Source organism: Monodon monoceros, unplaced genomic scaffold (genome assembly GCF_005190385.1).
Source record: "Monodon monoceros isolate NGI ecotype Baffin Bay Population unplaced genomic scaffold, NGI_Narwhal_1 Super_Scaffold_13, whole genome shotgun sequence".
Classification (NCBI taxonomy): Eukaryota; Metazoa; Chordata; class Mammalia; order Artiodactyla; family Monodontidae; genus Monodon; species Monodon monoceros.
This window is the reverse complement of record NW_021703769.1, coordinates 36434065-36460404: the sequence shown is the minus strand read 5'-3', so window position 1 is coordinate 36460404 and position 26340 is coordinate 36434065. Positions and strand designations below refer to the sequence as shown.

At 39.9% G+C, this 26340-nt stretch overlaps 1 protein-coding gene across 2 annotated transcripts in view; it reads right to left on the bottom strand.

Annotated features, from left to right (window-relative positions):
* The window catches only part of SNAP25 (synaptosome associated protein 25), an 80077-nt gene that overhangs the window by 5629 nt on the left and 48108 nt on the right, over positions 1 to 26340 (bottom strand). Inside the window, exons 2-7 of one of the 2 annotated variants that reach the window (XM_029221226.1) lie at positions 24106 to 24241; positions 22161 to 22202; positions 14520 to 14568; positions 7193 to 7310; positions 3371 to 3496; positions 694 to 838 (exon numbers count right to left, since the gene is read on the bottom strand). In XM_029221226.1, the coding sequence (XP_029077059.1) occupies positions 694 to 838; positions 3371 to 3496; positions 7193 to 7310; positions 14520 to 14568; positions 22161 to 22202; positions 24106 to 24177 (552 nt within the window). In that variant the 5' untranslated portion in view covers positions 24178 to 24241. Of the gene's footprint in view, positions 1 to 693; positions 839 to 3370; positions 3497 to 7192; positions 7311 to 7478; positions 7597 to 14519; positions 14569 to 22160; positions 22203 to 24105; positions 24242 to 26340 lie in introns of both variants that reach the window. The other variant, XM_029221223.1, reaches the window with a different exon arrangement.

Genomic DNA, 26340 nt, shown 5'->3' with positions numbered 1-26340 from the left:
ACACCTGGTGTCCTTATGTGAACGCAGCTTCATCAGATTACGTTCCCTACTTTGAGATCTGGACATGTGCACTGTTGAACTGGAAATGGAATCTGGGACTTTTTGAACTGTCATTAAAGCTCTGGCACTTATAAAATCAAAGCTCATATTCATCATCTGGCTAACCTAAAATAACTATTCTTTTGCCCATTTCCTGATTCTGTTCCTACATCATCTCCACCTGACAAGCTCCTAACCATCCTTTAAGACTCAATTCAAATTCAACGGTTTTTTTTGGAGATTTTCCCATCCCCTGACCCTTGAAATCTTTCCTCATCTAACATGATTTAGCATTTGATGTGTGGCTTTCTTGGCAAATTATATTTTCATCTGAAGCTCACTGCCTTCTGTAGGCTGTGAGTTTCTTGGCAGTTGGGATGATGTCTTTCTCATCTTAATATGTCCTTTGATTCCTAGCACAATGCCTGAAATAAAGGTTCCTCTGAGGAATATCTGCTAGATTAAATTCTACCCTGTTATTTACTTACCTGTTGCTGGATTTTTGTCTTAGAAAATTAAGGGAAAATGTCTATCTACCAACGTCTGAATCCAAAGTCACGGTTTGAGTGTCTTGTTATGCCCTTCGCACTTCCTCGGTGTTTATTTCAGAGGAAGTGATAAGCCATGGAAACTTGTTGAATGCCACATGCTCACCTTCTCCATGATCCTGTCGATCTGGCGGTTCTGTGTATCGATCTCATTGCCCATATCCAGGGCCATGTGACGGAGGTTTCCAATGATGCCGCTCACCTGCTCCAGGTTTTCATCCATTTCATTTTCTCGGGCATCATTTGTTACCCTGGGCATCAAAGAACAGTTTTTAGAAGATAGGAAAAAACTCAAATACCAAGGACCCAAAGTTTAGGGAAAATCTGTAGACCTCTAGGTATCAACCCTATCCTTTTAAAATTTCTATTCTATACAAGAACACATGTTCGCTCTTGTACATTGGAAAATGATGTTTTAAAGTGCGTTATTGAACACTTACATTTCTATTTTTAAAGAAGGCACATTAAATAGATTAATTTATCTTCTTCTCTTGCTTCCACCAACACATCATCTCCTCCCTTCATACGTTTATCCCAATTTTCATTTTTTTAAGGGTAAAATCAGCTGGGAGGATTAGTTGGGAGGGTTCCAGGTCAGAGAATGGAACTAGTTAGAAACTGTATTTTTCTTTCTGAAGTGTCAGTCAAAATCTCCAAGACTCAAATTTAGAATGAAACAAAAGCTACTGTACTAAGTCAGAGAATTTCTCCACTCATCTTCTTCCCCATTTGGGACCAACATCAATGGGAAGAGTAACGAGAATTACAGTCTTCCCCTTAGTCCTGTTTGCTCCCAAGAATTCCAAAGGGAGTTACTTGTTCAAGATGATTTTTACTTGCTCAGATTTCAATGCTATTGGGTTTTTGGTGGCATTGTGAATGGGTGATTTCAAGGAAGAAAGCTGTGATAAAAGATTATTGTCTCAGTTTGAATGGGGAGGAAGGAGTTGGCTCTCAAAGTGCCATATCCAAAGTGCCTTCCCCTTTTTTTCATAGTTCAGCTTGAAAGTTAAGAAGGCACTAACTCTTTATTGTAAACGGTAGGTACTTATTGCAGAATGTCTGGCTAACTAATATCTTTCTACAACAGATGGTGATGAGCTAAAATATGTTCAGAGGGGTTAATATCCATCCCCCATGGTAAACCCCAATGCAGACTGCCCCTCTAAGGTTTTTAAAGCAGTCCAGGCCAGATAAAATTAAAGGGGAACTTCCTAGATTTCTTCTGTAGAAAAGAAGCTTATTTAAATGATCTTCAGCAGCTAAAGGCATACTTCTGGTTCCAGGATTCCCAGCCCTATTTGCACATTAGAATCACCTGAGGAGCTTTAAAAACTACTGATACCTGGATCTCATCTCTAGAAATTCTGATTCAATTGGTGTGGATTAAGTCCAGGCACTGATACTTTTTAAAAATTGCTCAGGTTATTCTAATGTGCAGCCAGGATTGAGGACCCCTGGTCTGGTTTCCCTTGGAGCAAATAGAAACCTGAATAGAATTGTCATCTGTTATTTCTAGGTAGATAGCTAGATCTTTATACGCAAATGGCAGTGACATTTGAACCTGGTTGGTTGGCAGTCTCAGCTACGAAGGCCTGGGTATGGATGGCTGTACAAACAGCAACCCTGGTCATTGCTAAGTCCTAGTGTAGTAACCTGTAAAAACTTATAGTTTTTTTTCCTTTTCTTTTTAACAACAGGGATATTTGTTCTTATTATTTTCTGATCTCTTGAGAGTTTAATTCCGAGTTGGCAGGTCTGTGTGACTTGAGATTTTTTTAACAGATGTTTAAGTTAGCTTTTGCTTCCAGATCTCAAAAGAAACGATTAATAAGAATTCAGGTCTGCTCATTATTCTCTATTTGTACCCCCAGATCTGTTCTCTGGCCTTCTTTGCTCTCTGCCCAGAGAGGCTGACCTCTCTACAACCTTATCACCCAGGTTCTCTTACTCTGCCTTCCAGTAGGCTTTGTCCAATGGCCAGTGAGAGAAACTCTGGAGGACAAGAGACTGAGGAGTTGGGGCATTTATTTCCCTTTCTAGTTTCCTGTTGGGTTTGACAGTGGCTGCATCTCAACCCACAGCCCCTGCCCATAGCCATAACTACAGTTGGGTTCTGGTGACAGCTCTCTCCTGTCCCTTCAGGATTCTTCCTGCTACTCCTAGTTCATAAGTGCTTTGCTATTCCTTATTATTGACCCTGCCCACACCTCTGTAAATAATCTCTTTCATAAGTTCTGTCCAATTAAACTCATGGAATGAGACACCTGTTTACTGCCACACTGATGCTGGATGTGGTCATGTGACTTGCTTTGTCCAATGTAATGTGGGCAAAGGCTTGATAAGTGCTTGCTCATCAGAGCCTGCCCCTTGGGTTGCTGCCACCACCATGCAAGAAACCTCGGCTCTCCTGCTGGAGAGGCCACATAGAAAAGAATGGATGCCCCCTACCCACAGCCCCAGCCAACCACCAGACAAGCAAGGAGGGCCATCTTGGATCAGTCCTCACCCAGGTGCATGTAATGAGTGAGCCCAGGAGAGGCTTTTGGAAGACCTACTCAGCCAACATAGAGGTTCAGAAGTAGAAAAATGATTTATTTTTTTCTTGGCCTCTACACGCAGCCTGCGGGATCTTAGTTCCCCGACCAGGGATTGAAAGCAAGGAGTCCTAACCACTGGACCACCAGGGAACTCCTTAGTTGTTGTTTTAGAACCACTCACTTTGGGGTGGTTTGTCACTCAAAAGTAGATAACTTACATAGCGCCGGCTGCACAAGGCTCACCTGCGGATGAAGCCACCACTGATGGCCATCTGCTCCCGTTCGTCCACCACACGAGCAGGCTGGCTGGCCACAACTCCATCCTGATTATTGCCCCAGGCTTTTTTGTAAGCATCGCTTGATTTAAGCCTATGCAAAAAAGAGGGTGAGTGACAAGCAAAGGGGGCAGAGCATCAAGCTCGCAACAACGGTTACCTCTTCAAGCTAAGAACTGAACCAAGCGAATGAGTTTTAATTCGAGGCATTAGAGAATACCGATATATCATAATCTGGACCCATAGATTTGGCCACCACCATGCCTCAGCTACTCAGGATTTCATTTCCAATCAAGTCAATTGCAATTGTCAAGATGGCAACCTTTGCCCGCGGATTGTTATTGTTTTGGTTTGTTTTTGTAGTTTAGTTGGATTTAAGACAAGGATTAAGGTAGTTAGAGGACATTCAGTTCTATTTCAATGACACAGTTATATTTTGAGACACAAAACACACAGAAAAAACATACTGGCAGACAGACACAGAACAAGACTGCCAAGTAGAGTGCGTACATCACACCACAGGAACACACTGTCATCAAGAAAAACATACTGGACCAAGTTTTTACACACCATCATGCAAAGATTCCCTGCTTAATTGTTTTCCCCCAACGCATGTGTGGAAAAAAGCATTCCCACTCTGCATGGAGAACGTAAAGGATTGGTGGTTGGCCAAGCGTGATGGTCTGTGAGTTGCCTCTAGAATGATTTGAATTAGATAATATATCGGTACTTCCAAACAGTTACCATACATCCAGAATCGATGTACAAACCTTTGTCCACAGAGACAAAAAGTAAAAGAAGCGTAGTGAAATGAATGCAGGAAAATAGAAGAGAGAACAAGCCATCTAGCACCAAAAAGGGAAATCCCTCTACATCTTCTTCATGCACCAGCTACAGGCATGAGTAGAAAGTGAAGCATTCTCATTTAAGCCAAACTACTCCAGAAGTTGACCATTCTCAAAAAAGGCACCAGCAGGACAGTAATAGCCTTCATGAGGATTTGAAACGCAGTTCAATAGCTTCTTTGTTGGGCTGAGGGGCAGGATGGGAGTGGTTACAGACTCCTACTTCAAACTGTCCTGGGATGTGGTGGGGGAGAGTGGTCTGGAACTGGTGTGGTCTCCGTAGGCCATATTTCACTGAGCTGCCTTGGAGAAAAACTTAAAATCCAGGCATACCTGTTGTGCCCAATAGAAACATGTGCAGCATGTTTTGGTAGGTGTGTTGTAATTGAGCAATCAAAGATGTTTTTAGGTTCTTTGCATAGTAGAAACCACATGCTTTTTAGTCCAAGAACAGAACTTCCTTTGGTCCCACTTTTACATTTTCTATTATAAGACACCAGAATTTAACCTTTTTTTTCTTTTAGTGTAGGACCATAGCCATTTATTAAAACTGGCTCTAATACTAATATTTGAAGATTAGGGACCAAGAAACCTTGGAGACAAATTGGAAAATTATACAAATGGAATATCAGCAACTCTCACAATCTAGTGTATAATACCACAGCCTTAGAGCAGTCAGAATTCACTGCTCTAAAGAACCAGGGGCCCACTTAGTGGGATAGGATCCAAAAACTAATTTAATGGAGTTTATAGAGTCTGGTTTTGTTGCTGTTGTTGTTTTTCAAATCCCAATCTCCTCCATCCTCACATTAACAGAAGTTATATGGACCTTGTGATGCTTTCTGCTATGTAAAAGGTCTGGTATACCATCTTTGGCAGAGTCAAGGGGGTGGGAAAGTTTGCGTTTCTGAACGAAGGCGAATCACTGCACCCACAATGCTGCACATAGACTCACATAACTGCCGGACATCTACCATAGTCCTTCGAAACATGCCGAGACAGGGCGAAGCCCTCAGAGAGTCCAGGGCACCACCAGCCACTGCGTTGTGACACATGGTTTTTAAAGCATTATTTACACACAATACGGAACACTTCAGTCAAGCTTTGAAGCTCAGTTAGGGTCTCTTGTGCAATAAGGAATTACTGCCAACCGGTATGTGGAATTCATAGGGGTCGTCATTTCATCTGAACATTAGAATCCATCCCAGGGAGGGAAGGGGGCCTGCCTCCACCTTTTCTCCACACACAGTTGATGGATGGGGAAAATGTACCTGTGAAATTCATCACAAAGCAGGTAGACATCTCACCTGGGGGCAAGTGGCCACTGAAAAGGATATACAGTTAAATCTTGAGTAACTGGAATGCTTAGCAATGTCATTTTGGTGAATTATTGGACTTTCTTCATTAGCAGTGGGCCATGGCGGTACATTTTATTTCGAGGGTGATGGTTGAATATCTGTTAGATTCTTGAGCTACTTTCCTGCCTCAGAGTCTTAGGGCAGTGAACATGATCAAATCATTCCTTGCTTATGGTTTCTCTTGATGTGTCTGATGGCCTTTCCTCTGCAGCTCAGCTCTTACTGTTTGGTCCTATTGGATGTAGAAGTTATATAGAATGGAGACTGAGTGAAAGAATGCCAACTGCCTAGACTGACCTTAAAGAGAAACACTTTAAAATCCTTGATGGGATTTGTTCTCTCCTTGTTCATTTGTCTCTTTTTGTTAAAAGTGGAAAGGAGCAAAAGTATAAATACACTCAAGGGTTCCAGTTAGCTAGATTCCAGTTAATCAGGCTTTACTGTAGATCATTCTTTAAAAAAAGACAAAATAAAAGTTTAAATTTATTTGTAAAATGAGCCCCTCCCCCTCCTAAACAGGAAGTGGGATATTTTAAATCAGCCTCAAAGTTTAAAGGATGTGAATGGTCATATAATCAGCTAGAAATGACATCAATTTCTATTCTAAAAGCTAGGATCAGGAGAGCTTTTAGGAAAAAGGCTTCTGTTCAAAGGGAAGTGGGAGGGGTGAAGGGGATCGGGTAACGGGTTTAATTTTCCAAATGCATGTTGGACAATCCGCTCATGCATTTTTTTTCCACTGCTAGTCAAAGGAGACTACCTTCCAGAACCCTTATTTTCAGGTTCCTTCTGCTGCAAACCTTTATAACCACATGTCACATTTCTGCTACATTCCAAAAAAGCATTGCAGAACCTTAATAGTTGAATGTTTTGTGATGTTGTGCATGCAAAACCTACACATTTCAACATTTCGGCCAGTGTACAGGGAGGTCTTCCAAGAGGAAGAATTGGAGAGGGATGGGTCCAATTTGGCTAAGGCTTGAGCACTTCTTGTTGAAGGACTCATTGCCTCTGAGTTGGGTGCATCTGCGGCATCTACAGGCTAACCACTGACACGATTTGTCAACTGGTGGGCAGTTGAAAGGGTGAATTGCTGTCATACTCTCTAACTTACGAAATGCTTGTTTGGGCCAAATTAACTCTTATTTTTGCTTCTGGAAAATCAGACCTTGATACGTGTTTCTCATCTTCCCAACTTACCCACAGTCTTTTCTAAATCTGCAATTTTGGCTTTTGGGATTTAGAGAACATAAAATCCCTCTTTTATGGGATTTTATGTTCTCTAAAGCTCCTCTTTCTTGAGATTAGTCTCTGTCTCGAGGTACACGTTCTGGAAAATGTTGAAACGTTCATCAGTAAAAGTTGCTGACAGTGAAGCTTTCACTGTAGTATGCCTGATTTTTAATGCATCAACAGTAACTCCCACTAATATCATCTATGCTATGAGATGAATGCATTGGAGACGGTATTGATCTGTTCTGCATGCCACATACTCATCCTGCCTTTGCACCCAGCAGGAATGAGCTTGTCAAGGCTTGGAGATGGGCCTTGGGAAACCAAAGCTTCAGGCAGGCAGGCAGCACCTACTTGTTACAGGGACACACACAAAGCCCGCAGAATTTTCCTAGATCCGTCAAATTCTTTTCTGCTTCTTTCATGTCCTTATTGATTTGGTCCATCCCTTCCTCAATGCGTTCCAGTTGTTCTGATTAAACACAAGTATTTTATCCCCACAGAATGAAGCAGATGAAAAAGGACAAAGAAAAAAAAGACAAAACTTCAGACATTCACTTTGACATTAAAAAAGAAAAAAAAAAAAAAAGAAAGAAAGAAAACTGGACGCCACAGATTAGAGCTGGTACCCAGTACCTACTTGTTACAAGGACATATGAAAAGGCCACAGCATTTCCCTAAATCTTTTAAATTTTTCTCAGCCTCCTTCATGTCTTGGTTGATATGGTTCATGCCTTCTTCGACACGATCGAGTTGTTCTGGTTAGGACAAAGGGATGACAGTGTGGAATGAATTTTTGGGGGGTTTCCAACAGAACATGAGAAATGTCTATGTGAAACGGAATTTGAAAAAGAAGGAGAGCTATTACAATGCATTGTCCGAGAGGATGCATTGCTGGAGTCGGCTCTTGCTCCCCTATGCAGCCAGGGGTGGAAGGAAATGAACAAAAATGATGCTCAAATAGTTTATAGTGCAGATACGATGGGATGGGGTAGGTAGGCCTGTTAGATTCTGAGGGTCCAGGAAAACAGCACAGCATATTCACTTACTCAGACACCAGTGAAACCCAAGAGAAAGAAAACAGCATGTTAGTTTATGTTTTAGGCATTCAGATGTAATGCTACTAGAGAAAGTGTCTGCTTCAACTTTAACAGGTCTCAGTCTTTTGGTTTTTAAGCATCCTCAACCAGCTAAGGGTAGAAAATAATCCACCTTCTTCTTTGGGAAAAATAACAACTACAGTGATAACTATCACTGGATACCATACAGTTCTTCCCCCTAGCAGTGGCTCTCTAGTCAAAGGCAGGCCACGGACAGCTCTTGGTTTTGAATACTCAATTAACACAAGCTCTAAGAAAAGCAACATCAGCACGGCAATGTTATAGGTAGTGGAACATTTAAATTCCTTTTATCCTATGACTTCCTTGTAATGAAAGCTTTGGAAGGCATTTCACTTCTCTGCCCCTGATTTCCCATTCTCCACAATGGGAAATGCTAGACCCCAACCTCAGGCAGAGCATGGGAAAAATGAATGCCTGGGTCTCTGGAGGAAGGTGATGGATTGGAACATAAAACAGTACCAAGTCATCACTGCCAGGAAAGCTGACCTTAGTATACCTAAGACATAGATCAATACCCATAAAAATGAATCATACTTCTAGGTCACCAGGGTAACATACACCAACTTGATTAATTTTTCAAAAGTTGTGTCATCAAACTGAGTAAACTATAAGTTCCATGAAGGGATTTTTAAAACAGCTTTTAAGACCATTAAGACAGCAATGGGATGTCTTGGCTGTATATTTACAAAACCTAATTACATTTCTATTCCTCCTTTCATCTATATTTTCATGCATGCATGCCTACACCTCTGGGAAGGAAGGCATGATTATAATAAAACTGGTAAATACATTTCCAGTCTAAGGGCATACATAATCACTTAAAAACAATTTCACATTAAATTGTCATTCCAGTCGAAATTGTCATTCCAGAAAACTAAGCTAGGTTCACTAGTGGCCCAAACTGGAGAGACTATCCATTTGGAAAATAAGAGCCTATTATGTTCTCTTTTGTGGGGCTGAGGAATAGAATTCAGCTTATTAAGAATCTGCTATCTCTGCTCTGCTTTTCAAATGACAGGGGAAAACAAAATGTTTATCCAGCATAGGCTAGACGGAGGAAATAAAGGTGCAGTGCTGGCAAACTTTTGCTGAATAAATATAGGTACAGTAATAGCTTAAGAAAAATCTCTAAAGGGGCTAAAAAACAAATGGATGGCAATTCTTTACAAACCAAGGAATTCTGTACTTTTCTGAAGACTTCATTCCAGTTTCCTTTAAGGAATGCAATAAATTAGTCTGTAGATCAAATTAACTATCAAATGAGGAGATTGGTAGGGGGGAAAGGAGCCCAATATCCTCAAAACAAGAACTATGTTAAGTACAGACAGAATAGGGACGCCAAACTCCAATCGAGGAATTGCTAATGGCTTCCTGGAGAGCTGGGTTAAGATGAGATTGAAGCATCTGGGTTCAGAGGGAAAACTTGCTGGACTCAACTAATGACAGCTGACATATGCACAGGTTATGGCATGGGGACACACATTCAGGTGTTTGCCTTTCCTAAGGAATTTCTCTTGAGTTAATATTTTCAGCTAAGATAACTTTCTGACATTTCAAGATCCCCACCCACTGTGTCTCCAGGGATTAGAAAATAACATAAATAAAAGTGAACTGGCCCACAAGTGTTGAATTTCTGAACCAGAGAATTCAAATTAAAAGATAAAAACAAACAGGCAGGTCCAAATCCCTATTTCTGAGAGCGGGGTTCGGCTATGGTTTGCCAGTTTGTTCAGCAAAGATCATGGCAAATAGGAATTCTGGAGTTCTTTCAGAAAAGCTGATTCAGAAAACTATTTTATTGCTCCAATATTGGTTGAATGTTTCGTTATACACAATTATAAGTCAAATCCTTAATTAAAAAAGTATTGTGGGACTTCCCTGGGGTTCCAGTGGTTAAGACTCCACCGCTTCCATTGCAGGGGACACAGGTTTGATCCCTGGTCAGGGAACTAAGATCCAGCATGCCTCATGGCATGGCCATAAATAAAAAAATAAACAAAAAATTAGAAAGTAAATAAAAATATTTAAAAAGAAAATAAAAAATATTGTGGAACCATTTTGTCACAGATATTCTGACAATAACATTAATTTTTTTCTTTTTTTTGGTTCCCTCTTTGAATGTGAATGCTATAAAGGCAGGGATTTTTGCCTGTTTTATTCAGTGCTATGGCACATAGCAGGAGCTCACAATAATGTCAATTTTAAGAGTGTTACTGAGTTACGTTTGTGGATATGTTTGGTGTATTGGGACTTCACAGCACTTAAATGATTTCTGTGAAGATTTTCCTCAGGAAATGCTTGAAAGCAATCAATATCCTCATTCCATTCTGGCGTAGACAGCAGGATCTGAGAAGCTGATGCAATGCAGTGTCTAGGGTTGACTGCTCCTTACCTCCCTAAACTTACTTTCTGGCTGTTTTCTGTTTACTCTTGGAGACTGGGAGGGGAATAAGATTTGGGATTGGGGAGGTATTCCAGTACATCACACTATATGTTGGGGCAAGAGCTTGTTCTTTCTTTTGCTATGATATTTGGATGACTGGTTATTTGTAATGGATCCACCAATGGCAGGATGCTCAGGGATCTAAGTTTAGACATCTTTTCTACTAATATTACGTAAGCAAAGCAGCATGGGGCCGTTAGAATCCTCAATCTAGTAAAAAAAGAAACAGTAGAGGAATAGCAAGAGGTCAATGCTATTGATTGACCCAATGTGCAAGCCTTCATGAGTGTAACCAATTACGAGATACTGCCTACATGATTTTCATTTTCCTTAGAATTGATGACCATATGGAAATTCATTTAAATAAATTTAAATAGCCACGTGACTAGGGGCTACCATATTGGGCAATGCAGCTTTAGTCATTCAGAAGAGATATTGGTGAGTGGACTTTAGCAAGAGGGATGTTTTCACAAATTTTACCCTGTAGTGCCATGAACCCTTTAAGAAAGTTGGCAGGCTCTGTGGATGAGGGTTTACTTTTCCCTTACTCTGCCAGGCACTGGTCAAAGATTTCACTGTTTAGTTTGTAGCCGTTCCCATGGGATTGTCCCAAGAGCAGCATTTTCAGCATCAAAACAAACATATAACCCAGCAAAGACCAACAAAGGGAACAAGAGATATGGAAGTGAAAGGTTAAATCATCCCACATTAGGGCTAGGGGTTTTTCATGGGGATTTCTCTTGGAGACAAGAAAAGTCCAAGGACGTAGGACATTTCAGGGCCATCTGTCATGCTCAGTGCTCCTTGGTGTCTCCTGACACCTGGGTGTAAAACAAGAATCCCATAAGTAATTTCCTAGCACAACCATTTAGCAGGACAACCTGGATTGGCTCTTTAGGCGGATGGCTGTTTCTTGAGACTTCTGTGCAGTTGCAGTCAACACTTTTGGTGTTCAGGCAAAGACAAAATTAGTAGAGCATAACTGGAGAGAAATTTTAAAGCAGTTACTGATCTAAACAACTAAACACAGCATATGCAGTGTCAAAATGCATTTACAATGGCAGTAAAGATAGCTGTTGACTCATCAGTCACTTCAAAAGTTCTAATCTCTTCTTACAGTATAAATGGAACATGTAGCATTTAAGACCAGGCAGAAGCTACCCACTTTTGAGGGTTTACAGTTGCATGCTTCTCATCAGTATCAATTATTCACCACGCATCTGGTAAAACCCAGGTTATCCTAGGAAATATGTTCAACCAAGAAGTTAGCATTTATTGCTGTGTGGCCACAATTGAAATGTCTTAGCTGAGAACATTAACTATCTTGTGGGGGCAATCTGCAATTTTACTTCGTTTCTCAGAGAATAATGTAAAGATGTTCCTGGGAATCATTTGTGTTTAAGAATAATATATTTTTGTATTATATTGGAGATTCTGGCAATTTTTTCCTGTAGATTTTCTTCATCAAAGTACAATGAAATTTGAAACTCAATATCTTATTCACTTTCTTTTTGACTTCAGATTTGTATATATTATTTTTTCATGTCAATGCTTTATAATTAGGGGAGAAAATGGTATTATCCTGAACCTTTCTCAAACTTTTTCTCCTATTGCAATGCTCCTTTTCTACTCCCTTCACACACAAATTATTAACTAAAAGAGTTAATAAGATAGAACTTCTTATTACCTGAGTATATATGTATCAATTTAGCTCTGCAAATGAGGTACCACTCTTCTGTATGGGCACCTGCTGCCTAATTAAATACATTTTTTAAAAAAGCAATGATTTGCTGTGTCCTGAGTTTCAAAGTCTGGGACATTGTTATACACATCAAGCCAGCAAGTCTTATGATTTATAGCAAATTCATCTGGAGAGTTCTGAAGATGGCCACAGCTATTGTAATTCCTTCAAAATACAACTCCACTAGGCTCCATTATTTTTGTATTAATTTTGACAATTTATATTTTAAAAATGGGGGGAGAAGTGTTGGGATTGATGTTCAATTGTTTTTTTAAAAAAATTTTCTTCCGATTTAAAAAAATTAGTTGGTGTATATTTATTGGAAAAGTTCAATACAAATAAATAATATAGAAACAAAAGTCTTTATATAGCAGCCATGAGGGTATACCCCTCAGATCTCCCTTCAAGAGGGACCCTGTAGTTAGCTGACACCTCCAGCTGTTGCACCTATGGGATCTACCACATTTACATGGAAGCCATCCATGCCCTCCCTGGGATGCTTCTAGCCAACAGCTGAGCACAATTTACTAGAGCGGAGGCATCCCTGCCCGTCACAGGACTACTCCATTGGGTTGTCTTTGCTCCTGGGCTGCCTATCAGTCTGGCTGAGACTTTCTCAGAGCAGCACTACAGAATGAGACTCTTCCTACCCAATCCTCCTTCTGCCCCCCTCTCCTCTCACAAGTGTCAAGCCCGCATCACAGTCCAAAGGCTCTCCCCGCCTACTCCTGCTTCCTCTCCCCTTCACCCATTGCAGACATTTCCTTAAGAAGTCTCACACACTTCTAATTGATTCTTAGCAGTTGCTTCCCAGAGGACCCCAAATAATACACCTTCCTTCAGTCCCTCCCTGCCCCTGCTGTAACTCTTCAGAAGTCAGTAAAAATTGACCTCATATATTGTAAAGGTTGCAGAACATTTTATGCAGAATTTCTTTCCTGGCCATATCATAATTGATTTGGTCAGTCTCCCCACTGACAGACATTTAGTTTCCAGTTTTACACCATTACAGGTAAGGCGTGTATATTTTTCTTCACGGAGTTGTCAGTGAATATCTATCTGCAGCATATAATTCTATGAGTGGAATATCTTGGTCAAAGATGGGTAAACATCAAAATTTGGAGATATCATCAAATTACTCTTAAACTTTGTACCGATCAACAGTGTCCATCTGTAGATTGAGAGTTTCTGTTTTCCCAACATATTCACAGCATTGATTGTTATCAATTAAAAGAAGTTGTGCCAATCTGCTAAAGAGTGGCATCTCATTACTGTTGTTGGGTGAAGCATGGTTTCATTTGTCTACTTGTAAACTGATGATTTACATAGTACATCCATTTTTTCTTGTATGTTGTTGTCCTTTTCTTTGATAAAATGCAAGGTCTCTCTGTATTTTAGGGAAATGCCTTATGTCTGTTATCCGTAAGGCAGTTTCCCGCCCCGTCCCCCCCTCCCCAGTTTGAGGTTTATTCTTGGAGTTTGTTTATGGTGTTCCATGTTGTAAAAAATTTTATATTTTTATCTTTGACAAAAAATTTCTCATGATTGCTAAGAGTTTTCTAATGTCTTTGTAAGATATACATAAAGAGAAAAAATTCTGCTAAATCTGATTATTATGATAAGAATTCAGAATGGAATCAGGTAACTAACTTGTGGCTAGAATTAAATAAATCATTGCTGTATGATTGTATGTATAAATCAAAGAAAAAAATTTTGGTATTACCCTTCTAGGTTCCACTGTAGACTAAATATGCTATACTAAAATGTTGGCACTCTGATGTTCACTGCTTCTAGTATTTCCGTAATAATTAAAAGAAAAAGTTCAAATATTTTAAGTGGTTCAATTTTCCACTTTACAATGATTTCCCTCAGTTTATGTCCTGTTAAAAACAGCTTCCAGTTATTCAAGGAATTCTCATAATGACTTGGAAATCAATATTGCCAGATGCTGAATTAGGATGGTCAAAAGAAATGGACAATATGGTATACTATTCTCTCATTCTATTTAGGAATTATCACATCAAATTTATGGGAAAGATTGGGGATGAGGAGGAGAATTCTCAAACTCTCCAAAATCCTATCATTAAAAATTCAAACAAATGACTTCTGCCTTCAAAATTCTATTACCCCAACACATATAACAGGGCGTGTAGTACCATTTATTCAACCATGAAGATCTCAACATTTCCATACATTTACCAATCTTTTCAACAGAAAAAGGAGAAAAAAAGCAAGATTTAAAACTGTAGAACTCTTACACACATATATGGGCATAACACACATCAATGACCACCTGTAGATGCACAAATCATTTTTTAATGGACTTTATTCCATTAAAAATGAGGAATTGTTCTTACTGAAGAAATCTGAACTTACCTCCTTGTTCATCCAACATAACCAAAGTCCTGATACCAGCATCTTTACTCTACATTCCAATAATGGTAGCAAAGTGGAAAAAGAGTTAGAGAGAGAAAAGAGAGAAAGAGAAATCAGTAAGGGGACAATTAGCCCTAGATATGGAAAATGAAGATGGACCAAAGGAAAAAGAGGGAGGAAATATGGCGGAGAGTATTAGGGGCTGGGGAGGAACTCAGAGAGGTGGGTCACCTGTGGACTTGCTTCATCAGTGATTCTCAGATAGAAGAGGGGGATGTAGCTCAGTCTCCATGGGGTGGGGCTCGGGATGGGGCTTGGCATGGACTTGAAATACACATACATAATATTATAGTGTGATTTTATATCTGGAAAATAAAAATGCCTATAGTTTTTGTAACACCAACCACAGAAAGCAAATCTTTCAAAATCTTCAAGACTAAATCTTCTCTGGCATGATAGATCAGAAAGTTTCCCTAGGTGAATTGGGGAGGGGTGCCCTACTGAAAAGATGTGTAAGAATCTTGGGAGTGGTGGTGAGATTTTTAGGTTTATCAAAAAAGATGACAGCTTCACAAAGGTTGAGAAACATAGCTCAAAAGGAAATTCAATCTTCCATTTCTTTCTCTATGGAGAGAAGTTCTGCAAGATTTAGAAAAGGGAATGACAGATGAGAAATAAGGGCTTCTTCTAATGAAAACTGAAATTCTACACAATAATATGGTGTGAGAAAATAATTCATCCACAAGTTTTACTGCAGTTTTTTTGTTCACCCCTTATGATCTAAATAAACCAAACAGCCCTGAACTATTTAGTGGAGGGGAGTGGGAGTTGGTGGGTGGGAAAAAAAGGAGCAGAGATATTTGCATTGTTCATAATCATCATTTCCAGGAACTAGTTATGTAAATACCTTCCGTTTTATAGGGTGATTATTAATAGATATTAAATGGCAGTGCTTACAGTTTGGATTAATTGTTTTTTCAAGAAAAGCTCATGGTGGTACCTAGAATAAATTCTAAAATACATCTCTCATGGCCCCATTTATTTTCGACTGACTTACATTAACCTAAGAGAGAGATGTTAGTGGAGGTCAACAAAAGTGTTTTGTTTTGTTTTTTTAACAGTATTTCAACAATTTAATTCCAATAGTGCTTTCAAAAATAAAATAAAACACTGAAAATTATTTCTGTGAGCTTTTATAAGCTCACCATTTCAGAGAACGTGTGCAGTTAACTCTCGCAGACAGAAAAGCCTATTATGCTTGTTTTTAAAAAATTGAATGAAAGATTCTTTAAGTTGTATGGTGCTTTATAATTTTCAAAACTTTCACATACATGATTTCATGTAATCATATAAGAACCCCTTTTTTACCCCTACACCTCTATGGCCCCTTCCCCCTTCCCTCTCCCCACTGGTAACAACTAGTTTGTTCTCTATATCTGTAAGTCTGCTACTTTTCTGTTTTAGTCACTAGTTTGTTGTGTTTTTTAGATTCCACAGATAAGATATCATACAGTATTTGTCTTTGTCTGTCTGACTTATTTCATTTGACATAATACCCTCCAAGTCCATCCATGTTGCTGTAAATGGCGAAATTTCATTCTTTTTTATGGGCTGAATAGTATTCCATTGTATATATATACCACAGCTTCTTTAACCATTCATCTCTTGATGGACATTTAGGTCATTTCCATACCTTGGCAATTGTAAATAATGCTGCTATGAACACTGGGGTGCATGTATCTTTTCAAATTAGTGGTTGAACACATTTTGATAAGTTTTAGTTGCAAAGTCAGGATGTAGTTTGGAGAGTGATGGCTCAGGATGACTTCAGGAGTCATTGACAGCACAGATTCTGGAGCTAGACTCTGCCTTGGAATCCTGGTTATTTTCTTTCCTGGCTGCAGGACCTCGGGCAAATGTCTTAATTGCTCTGTGCCTCAGTTCTCTCATTTGTAATACAGCAATCATAATAGTTCATACTTCATTGAGTTCTTATGTGAATTCAATGAATTAATAGGCGGCACATGTTAGAACGGTGCCTGGCCTATAGTTAGCCTTACACCAGGGTTAATAAAATAAATACCTTGACAAAATGCATCTATAGCAGGATATCTGGGCAAACTAAAATATCATCATTACAGACTACCACCAGAAGTTTCTAGACCACTGCTCAAACTTTAATGTGTATATGAATTCCCTGCATAGAAAACATCTTGTTAAAATATAGATCCTGATTCAGTAGGACTGGGGTAGAGACTGAGATTTTTCATTTTGAACAAGATCGGCGATGCTGGCTGGTGCAGGGTCATACATTGAGCAGCAAGATTCTAGACCCCACAAGACATTTCAAAATCTTGTTCTTCAATGTGTTATAAATGGACATTGGTCTACACTAGACTGTATTTTAACAATTTCTATGCCCCTTTTCTGCAAATTTTAGCAATTGTTTATGAGAGGAAATTGTAAAAAGCAAATGGCTCATTCAGGCATATGGATGTGACAATGCAAGTTCCAGTGAGGATGGAGTCATCTCAGAGAGCATCTTCTTCTCTAAGGACCCAACTCAAGGCTATGCACGAGGTTTCTGTTCTGTTCTATTTGGGATGGAGGGCGAGAAACAGGTGAGTGACTTCAGTTTAGTCAGTTCAACTCTCATCTGTTGACCCTTTCTGCTCTACCCATTTATTTTATATAATAAATAAAATAAAGTATAATTTCCTCTGCAAGTATAATTTCCTCTTTGTTCAATTTGGTGCTAAATGTTTCAGTGCTGGAATGATTCACAGAACCACCAAGAGTTTGCCCCAATTTGGGAGAACAGAAGCAGTGAGCACAGGTCAGAGAGTCAGGAATGCTAGATTATGTTCTTAGCTCAGCCAGTTAATAGTCTTGAGATTGGGGAAGAGTCACTTGACCTTTCAGGATGCTTTCCCATATTTAAGATAAGGATAGAGATGCTAAATAAGATTGGGTAGTTGCTAGGATGATTCATTCACTCACTCATTCATTAGTTCATTCATTCATTCATTCATTCATTCATTCACTAAATGGTTATTGTGCTTCCACTCTGCCCCAGGCACTAAGGTAAGGGCCAGACAAATGCCTGGCTTCTAAACTGTGCTTCACAGAATGATAAACAGTTTGGTCAAGTGAACAGAGCTGGCATCTGGGAGTCAGTAATTCTGAATTCTAGACTTATCTTTTCAGTTCTATTGCTCTAGAGTCATCGGTTCTGTGTCTCAGCTTTCCCAGCTGTCAGATGGGGACAGAAACAGCTCCCTCACTTCCCAAGATTTATAAAGACAAAATAAGCTACAGAACCTAAAAGCTTCTACAGGTTCAACTCCACTGGAGGCCATGATTCAAAAACTGAGATAAAGGATTTCATTTGTGTGGAATCTGTCAGTTTAGGATGAGCTGCTATGTTTGTTTTCTTAGATCCTTTTTTTGTGGAATTCTCAAAAAATTTTTAAATATTGTGGGAGTTGCTGGTGTAAGGGAAATGCTGTAAGAATTCACACTCTGGAATCAGGTAGATCTGAGTTTGAATTTCATCTCTGTCTTTTGTGGCTGTGTGTCTCAAGCAAGTTTCTTAACCACTGTGGACTTCAATTTCCTCCTTGGTAAAATGGAAAGCAAAGCAGTAGAAAAAGTGACTGCAGGGATTAAATTAGATAATAAACTCTGAGCACAGTTGCTGGCATATAGTAGGTTCTCAATAAATAGTAGAACTTATATTTGGCTCCACTTTTTGCTGACAACTTTTATCAAAACAACTGGGTGGTCCTTCGGAGGAACTAGGAGGGCAAGAGAGAAGGACAGGGATGGGACGATATCTTGGGGGAGGCAGAATGTTACTTTCTCTGATTCCTTAATGAGTATTATGTTTTAATAGCTAGGAGGGAGAGGAGGTTGTTCTATTTTTGTCTTAGCTCAATTCCTGGTTCCTGTTCAAGATCCCTGGGAAACTTGTCTAACTGTGAACAGGGGGAGTTGGAGATGTCAGTGATTTTTAAAAATATATTTATTTATTTACTTATTTTGCTGCACTGGGTCTTAGTTGCGGTGCATGGGATCTGCGTTGCAGCACGCGGGTTTGGGCTCTTCGTTGTGGCACATGGGCTTCTCTCTAGTTGCAGCACTCAGGCTCTCTAGTTGTGGTGTGTGGGCTCCAGAGTGCGTAGGCACGGTAGCTTCGGCACGTGGGCTTAGTTGCCCCATGGCATGAGGCATCTTAGCTCCCCAACCAGCGATTGAACCCACATCCTCTTCATTGGAAGGCAGATTCTTAACCACTGGACCACCAGGGAAGTCCCTGATTTTTTTTTTCATTTCTTTCATTTTACTTTTTATTTCTCTATTCTTATTTTTTTTCTTGCTGATGATCTAAGACCATGTTTATAGAACATTTTAAAGTCTTTTGTCATCCCGCAATGTTTTTCCCAAAGTCCAATACACCTGAGCTAAAACTAGGCCAGTCCAGACACTCTCTTAACCGCGAGAGTTCCAAAAGATCCCTACAACTGCCTACCTGAAAACAACTGCTCAGCCTGAATTTTCCACCTTTAGTACAAAGTCTGGCATAACAAAGACATAGCTTTAGAATGCTTATTTTCTTCTTGTGGCCAACGTGTTTCAAAAGATAAGTTGGAATGAAAAGAAAAGATGCTGAAACACCCATAAATGTTGGGGAGCCCTCAGTAACCACCACTGCGTGAAAGCTCTGTGTGGGGCTTTTGGATCAGCCTGCCCTAGGGCAGTGTGGCTTTTCCTGGCTTTGCTCTATAGCCCAAGGCATTAACATGTAGAGCTCATTTCCTGCAGTTAGTATTAGCAGAGTTAACTTTTTTGTCTGGAATCAAATAGTATTCATGACTCTCCCTCTAGAATTCATTGTCCCTTCCTCTGTGCTCCTGAGGCAGGTGTGGCCTTGAATTTGGAGAGCTATTTTCATATCTGTTTTTCTACATGATATCAATTTTGATCTTCCACCTCCAGCATCAGGCACTCCATAAATATTTGCTGAAATGCATCCATCAAAAGAGCCAGTTCCCAGGCCCAGGCTGGGAACCAAGTGTTATGTGATTTCTAATCTTTTTATGTGTGTATGGTATTCAGCTTTTCTGAACTTTCTCTACTGATCTCTGTGTAACTTTACATTGTCCTTGATACACTGATGATGGCTTCTATTAAAAACCAAGCTTCCATGCCTTGCACTCTGTTACACCGTAAAGTCCATGAGGGATGGCACAAAGTCCTATACATTCCACTGAAAGTGGGATTGTTTGCCTCAGGGAAACTTCAGAAGTTGAGTAACCTTTCCTGTCTTTGAGACTGAATTTCAATAAGCATTCAGCTCAATTCAAATTATATGGCACTGATGGACTTTGGGATCATGGGCAAGATCCTAGTATTTCAATGCTCAGATTTTCCAAATGATTTCTGCCCTTGATGAATATTTAATGCTGATTCTCTTTAAAGAGAATTTCCTTCCTGATTGAAAGCAGAATATCATCTGACTGGCCAATGCCCTAGACATAAGGGATGTTTGACCATCAACATAAGATAACCCAGGAGGATGTAAGAGCAATCAATCTAGTCTAATAATGCCTTACTCATAATTTCCTAAGGATGGAAAGTCTAATAGCCTCCTCTCATTTGTTAGAGGTAGGAGACAGCATCCATCTGTTTCACCCCCTGTTCTAAGATGCAACTTCATGCTTGATCGAGAAACACTTTAGGGAAAACAAAAATGTAATATTTGAGAATCCTACTTCAATTAATAGAGCTTTTGAGATTTTTTTTTTTCCAGAATAAATTAGAGCAGACACTCCTTTTCCAAGACTGGCCAACGTTGCCTGCAATTTAAGACAGAAAAAGAAGTCTCTGCGGCCCAAAGACTCTGATGGGGGAGAGGCTAGTTGGGAAAAGTGTGTTGGATGCATTCCTCCATCACTTTCTGTGCTCTAGGCAGTTTCAACATTGCACAGGTGGGCAAACTTGTGATAGATTTTGCAGTTTAGAAACTCCCTTCACATGTGCACACACACAAATGAAAATGAAATATGAGCTTGGAGGCCATGGTTGAAGGTCATAAACACGAATCAAGATAATGATGTCAGCTGACTTCTGGGCTCCCTTCCTTCCTGTCACGGTGAGAGCTCATGTGTGGATGTTACTCAGATTTGTTCCTTTCACTTGTTCTCATGACAAGATGAGGGACAACATGTGGATTCTGAAAGCCTCACCGACACTAGTAGATTTAGAATATCTGCCTCCTTTTTGGTCCTCAAGTACTTCTGCATGAGTCCCAGGAGAGCACAAAGAAAACATTTCTCTTCATTAAGAGAGTGAAGGTTGCTTTCCTGTGCTGCTGAGGGCCCCTTGCTGGCCCACCTCCTGTGAGGGCCAATTTGTGCTACGCTGCAGGCTCAAACTGTCATTTTTCATGATAATAGATCTCCTTCAGTGGAGCCCCTACCCTTCCCAGGGGTCCTCTGGGCTCTTGGTTGCCACCTTCTCCTCCCCCTCCTGTGGCAATTCACAGTTAGCTATATTCCATTCTTAGCTGAGAAGCTGAAGCTGCAGAAGTAAGGGAAAATGTTGGCTTCCATAGTGTAAGAGGCGGCTGCCCTTCCTTTTAGCCTTATAAAATGGACACTTTTCTCCTTTCATGTCATTGCAAAAGCAATTTACAGTAGCATGAGGCAAGTAGGCTCATTTGATCATTCTGCCAGAAAACCCCCAAGATCTCTAAAGATGATAACCACACATGAATTTATACATTGATAAGCATTTTCAAAGCATAGATAAAACAGCATCTCACTGAATAAAAATGATTAGACTTGTTTTATTCAGTTAAGATAAATATAGCTCATCCCATTCTTTTTCCACTTCATCTCTCCCAACGGACAAGTTCAATTAATCCATTTATTCTTCCTGGTTGACTGCCGCTCTCCCAAATTGGAATAAATGAGGTTTATTGCAAATGCCCTTTTGGTTCCATTATTGCTGTCTGCCCTATTTCACCCATTTAAAAATAGTCACGGATTCATTAACCATGTCTTGAAAATGGATGTTAAATCCAGAGTCAGGAATATAAAAGAGCTTCTATATTTACATGACTAGATTTGATGTTTCCCTTTATTAAAGGATTTTCCTATTATTTCATGAATTTTAGTGCCCGACTATAAATGTAACAATTTCTGAAAATTATGCCTCTCTGGGTACATATTTTTTAAAGTGATATATGTAGCTAGATTTAAAACAGAAGGCCAAGATTAGATGTAATTTAGAGGTGTCAAAATCAGTACAAATGAGGATTTTATGTAGATAATTCTTTCGTATATTAAAAAATCGTTCTGATTTGTTTTTGTGATTTCTTGGGAACATTTATATACTTGGAAATACCACCCTCTTCTGCTTCCGAGACTAGGAAGATAGGCTGGGCTGGAGGGAGAGTGAATACTTTGATGGCTACCTGGCAACTTAAATATAGCATCTCTCTCATTATATGGCTTTCTGGTAGCTACATTCACACTGGAATCAATGGGACAGTGGTCTAGGGAAAGGCAAAGGGTCTAGGCAAAGAATATGTCAGCCAAAGGGATTAGTTCATCTTAAAATATAGTCACTGCTTACCTCTTCAACCAGTTGTAGCATACGACGGGTGCTTTCCAGCGACTAAGATAAAAAGCATAAATATTATGAGTGCAGGATCCAGAGTTCTTGGAATATCAGAAAAACTTTCTTCACTTGGGAAATATAAAGGGTTGTTATCACATGTTCTTTGAAGTTTGTAACTGAACCACAATTTCAATCTCTTTCCTATCAGGCTTTCTACATAATGAGATTCCCTAAAGCAATTACATTAAAGCTGATTGTCATAAAATCAAAACCAGACGAAGTTGATTTTGATATCAAAGACAAAGTAAGCTCGAAAAGGTAATTTTGCATGTGCAGGAGGCATGAAAAATTATCTCGAATACTCAGAGGACTAATTTGGCCTCCCTGGACCAGGAATATTGAATTTTAAAGGCAAATATCATTTGTCATGAATTGAGATGAATCTAACATCGATTTTCTTATAAGGCTCCTAGAAACACAATTGGAAGTTCTTATCAGTACAAATTAAGTTGTTGCCCTAGGGTGGAAAAAAAATCAAACGTGTTTGAAACAACAAGTCTATAGGAGAAAGCTATAATAATTATCTTCATCCTTAGATAAGAAAAAATGAATTCAGCACTGGCCCCTTGGACACAGTGTGGTCACTTTTTTCTAAGTTCCTTTTAAATTACTAGAATCCAGCAACCAGTGTGATTTCTCAAAAGCTGTGCTTTTCAATGGCAAACTTATTTTGGACAAGAGTTTGCAGGTACATGAAGCATGTTCACTTTCCTGGAAGCACTGTCAGCAGGCTGCTTTTTGAAATAGAATGGCTGTAAGCAGAGGTATGCCGGTAAATGTTAACAATGGGCTCTCCAGAAAAAAGATGTGTGTGTGTGTGTGTGTGTTATTTTAATGATATAAAGGATGACTACCATAAAATTTATAAATAATAATAAAATACACAACACCTTATTTCAAATTCTGTATAGCCAATCGATTTTCACAGAAAGCTTTTGTTGATTTTTGCTGAACTCTTGTGTCCACAGCTAAGCACGCATAAAACAAGAGCAGCTCTGGCATGAACGCTGGTGGATATTTTCATTTACGTGAGTGAATAAAAGGCAAGTGAAAGAATGAAGACATGTTTTGGAACTTTATTCATTTGTCAATGATGCAAGTGGCTTCTCTGCTGAAGAGAATCATAGTTTTCAAATACTGGAAGATTTCTCAATTCTTTTTTGTGTTGCTTACAGTGTAATGGCTGCGGATGTTCATACTTTTAAGTTTAATCTGCATTATTAATATTTTTCCACTTTCTTAAGTCTAGGGGATCAACAAAACAATAGGTCAAGCCCTGATTTGTAGTGTTTGCAGATTCCGTGGTGTAAATACTTTTTTCCTCTCTGATTTCTAACTACACCATGGTGTCGCTGAAGGTGAACTTGGGAAGGTTCACGGTAACACGCCACTAGACGGTATCCTCACACTACAGATACAACATATGCCAAGAACTTTGAAAGCATAGATAGTAGTAAAATCATTAGGACGTGACGAGATCTGAGTATTTATTACCTTTGATTTTAATATGATCTATTCAATTGTCAGTTTATATAATTCAATTTTAATACCACCTTGCAAAGTTCTGGACAATGTAACAACCAGCTCTCAGAATTGAGCCAACTCTGGCACAACGCTGGCTGTAAGACACCCAAAGACAGTGCTTTTCTTAGAGGATCTTGACTTCTCTAGATTTCTAGGAGTTGGAAGCTTGGGCTCAGTCACTGATCTGCATGCAAGTTTTATAACCAACCCATTCCTGTGTGCAGAGCCCTTAGATATATAGGAAATCAAAGTCATACTCCTCCTGTGTTTTTTTTTTCTGAGACATGAGAAGAAGTCCTTTTCCCACCTCAACCTGAATAAGACAAACTATGCAGCTCTCCATCTTTTGCTCCCTTCCCAGGTCTCCATCCCTCACCTCATCAGCCAGCTGGTCAGCCCTTCGCTGCATCTCCTCCAGCTCATTGCGCATGTCCGCGTCTTCAGCCATGGTAGGGGTGGGGGTTGGCGGGGTGCCTGGGCTGGGGCGTCAGTGATGGGTTTGGCCACGGAACCTGGAAAGAAGCAGATTTGAACATGTGAGAGCTTATATGTGTACAGGCAGGTGTGCTCAGCTAGGGGAAGGTCTCAACGGTCCATACTCTGTCTCCATGACTCATCTTCTGAGCTGGAAGCCGTACCCAGACAGGAGTCCGCAGAATGATGCTCTTTCTCCAAAAGCCACCATGAATACCTATTTGCCTACTTTACAATGGAGATGGATACCTGTCTGCCTATGAAATAATTTTTAAGACACACACCACTCAAGTTTGAAATGTCAATAGGGAAGGATGTGGTTCCGGGTTAGAATACCTTTAACCTCCCGCTTATTTATTTCTATTTTATTTTTTAACAGCTTTATTGAGGTATATTTGGCACACAGTAAATCCCATATCTTTGAAGTATACAATGAGAAGTTTTGACAGATGCATCCTCCCAGGGAACCATGACCACAATTAAGAAAATAAACATATCCATCACCCCCAGAAGTTTCCTCATGCCTTTTATAATCCTACCCACCCACCCATCCCATCTCACTGTAGCCCCACGCCAAGACAACTGCTTATCTGCTTTCTGTCACTATAAATTAGTTTGCATTTCCTAGAATTTTATATAAATGGAAAGATACAGTATGGATTATTTTTTCTGGCTTCTTTCACTTAGCACAATCATTTTGATATTCATTCATGTTGTAGCAGGTACTAACAGTGCATTCCGTCTTGCTGTTGAGTAGTATTCCATTGCATTTAGGGGCATTTAAAAGCAAAAGACAGAAAATCTTTCGTCTCTTTCAGTCGTTATCAGAGGTTGCCAAGAGGGCTTATGTGGGCGTGCATAGGAATTTTTCTAAAGAAGGATGGGCCCGTGGTCCTGAAATGTGACCTGTGCATTTTTCTGGCTGCTCTCTTGAAATCCCGTTTAGTGCAAATTACAGATAACCAGACTAGGCTCCCTCCAGAGCCTTTCTTTCCCTACCCACCTCCTCCATTCTGGCCACCAGAATATGTACTCATGATATGATGTAGAGTTTTAAAAGCTTTGCGTTTTACTTAAACACAAGTCTCCATTTGAGAAATTAGGGATCTAGGAAACAGAATTTGGAAGAAATTTATACCAAGTCATTCCTAAACTTTGAGATGAGCAGAAACAAAATTCCTATATTCCTCTGAGTGACTGGGATCGGCCCTCCAGGATAAAATGGTGGACCAGAAATGCTGAGTAGATTGTGGGTCGTAGCTTTGATATCAGAAAGACGTAGTTGTACTGCTGGTTCTGGCACTCAGTTGCTGGGTGACTCTGGACAAGTTTATCGCTGCCTCTGAGCCCCAGCTTTCTCAACAGCGTAAATAATACCAGACTCACTGGCTTGTTGAGGGGCATATATTATAGAAAGTTCTGATCAACCTTGTTTGTAACGATGTGGGAGCTTAATATTCAGAAAGCTTGCTCATTCAGGATAAGCCTGTACCCTTTGCTAAGAGTGAAACAAATCCAGTGTTCGTTAATTAGCTTTCATTTACTGATGGCTGGGCAAGAGGCATGTTGCTGCAGTGCTGATCATCCACGGAAGCCTGAAAACAGGGAAACCAACCGAGTGCCTGAATCTCCAGTCTCCAAGCAGCACCTCTCAAAGGATTTCCAGGCGGAGACAAACAAAAGCGCCTTCTCACCCTGTTCTCCATCTTCATATTTTGCTGCTGGGTTCCTTGGCAGAACTTCTTCCTTCAGTCTAAGCCAGCAAGTGACCTTTCCTTTTAATAGGCCAGTTTGTTAGAAGATAGAGGCCTTTGTGCTTTCAGACCTGTAGTGCTGTTGCTGTTTCCCACTCCTCTACGTCTGTTTGCAGATGGATGTGCCCCCAGAAATTCTTAAAGCATTTCCTGTCCACAGGGCACTGTATATTTGCTATAGACAGATACAGGGTGTGGTGTGTTTTCCTGTCTGTAGTTGTTTGTAGAATTTCCTTTGCCTGGAGTTTCCTGTGATAGGGTTTGTGTTTCCTGGACAATATTTTAAAACAAGAAATGATGCACGGGGCTTCGCTGGTGGCGCAGTGGTTAAAAGTCTGCCTGCCGATGCAGGGGACACGGGTTCATGCCCCGGTCCGGGAAGA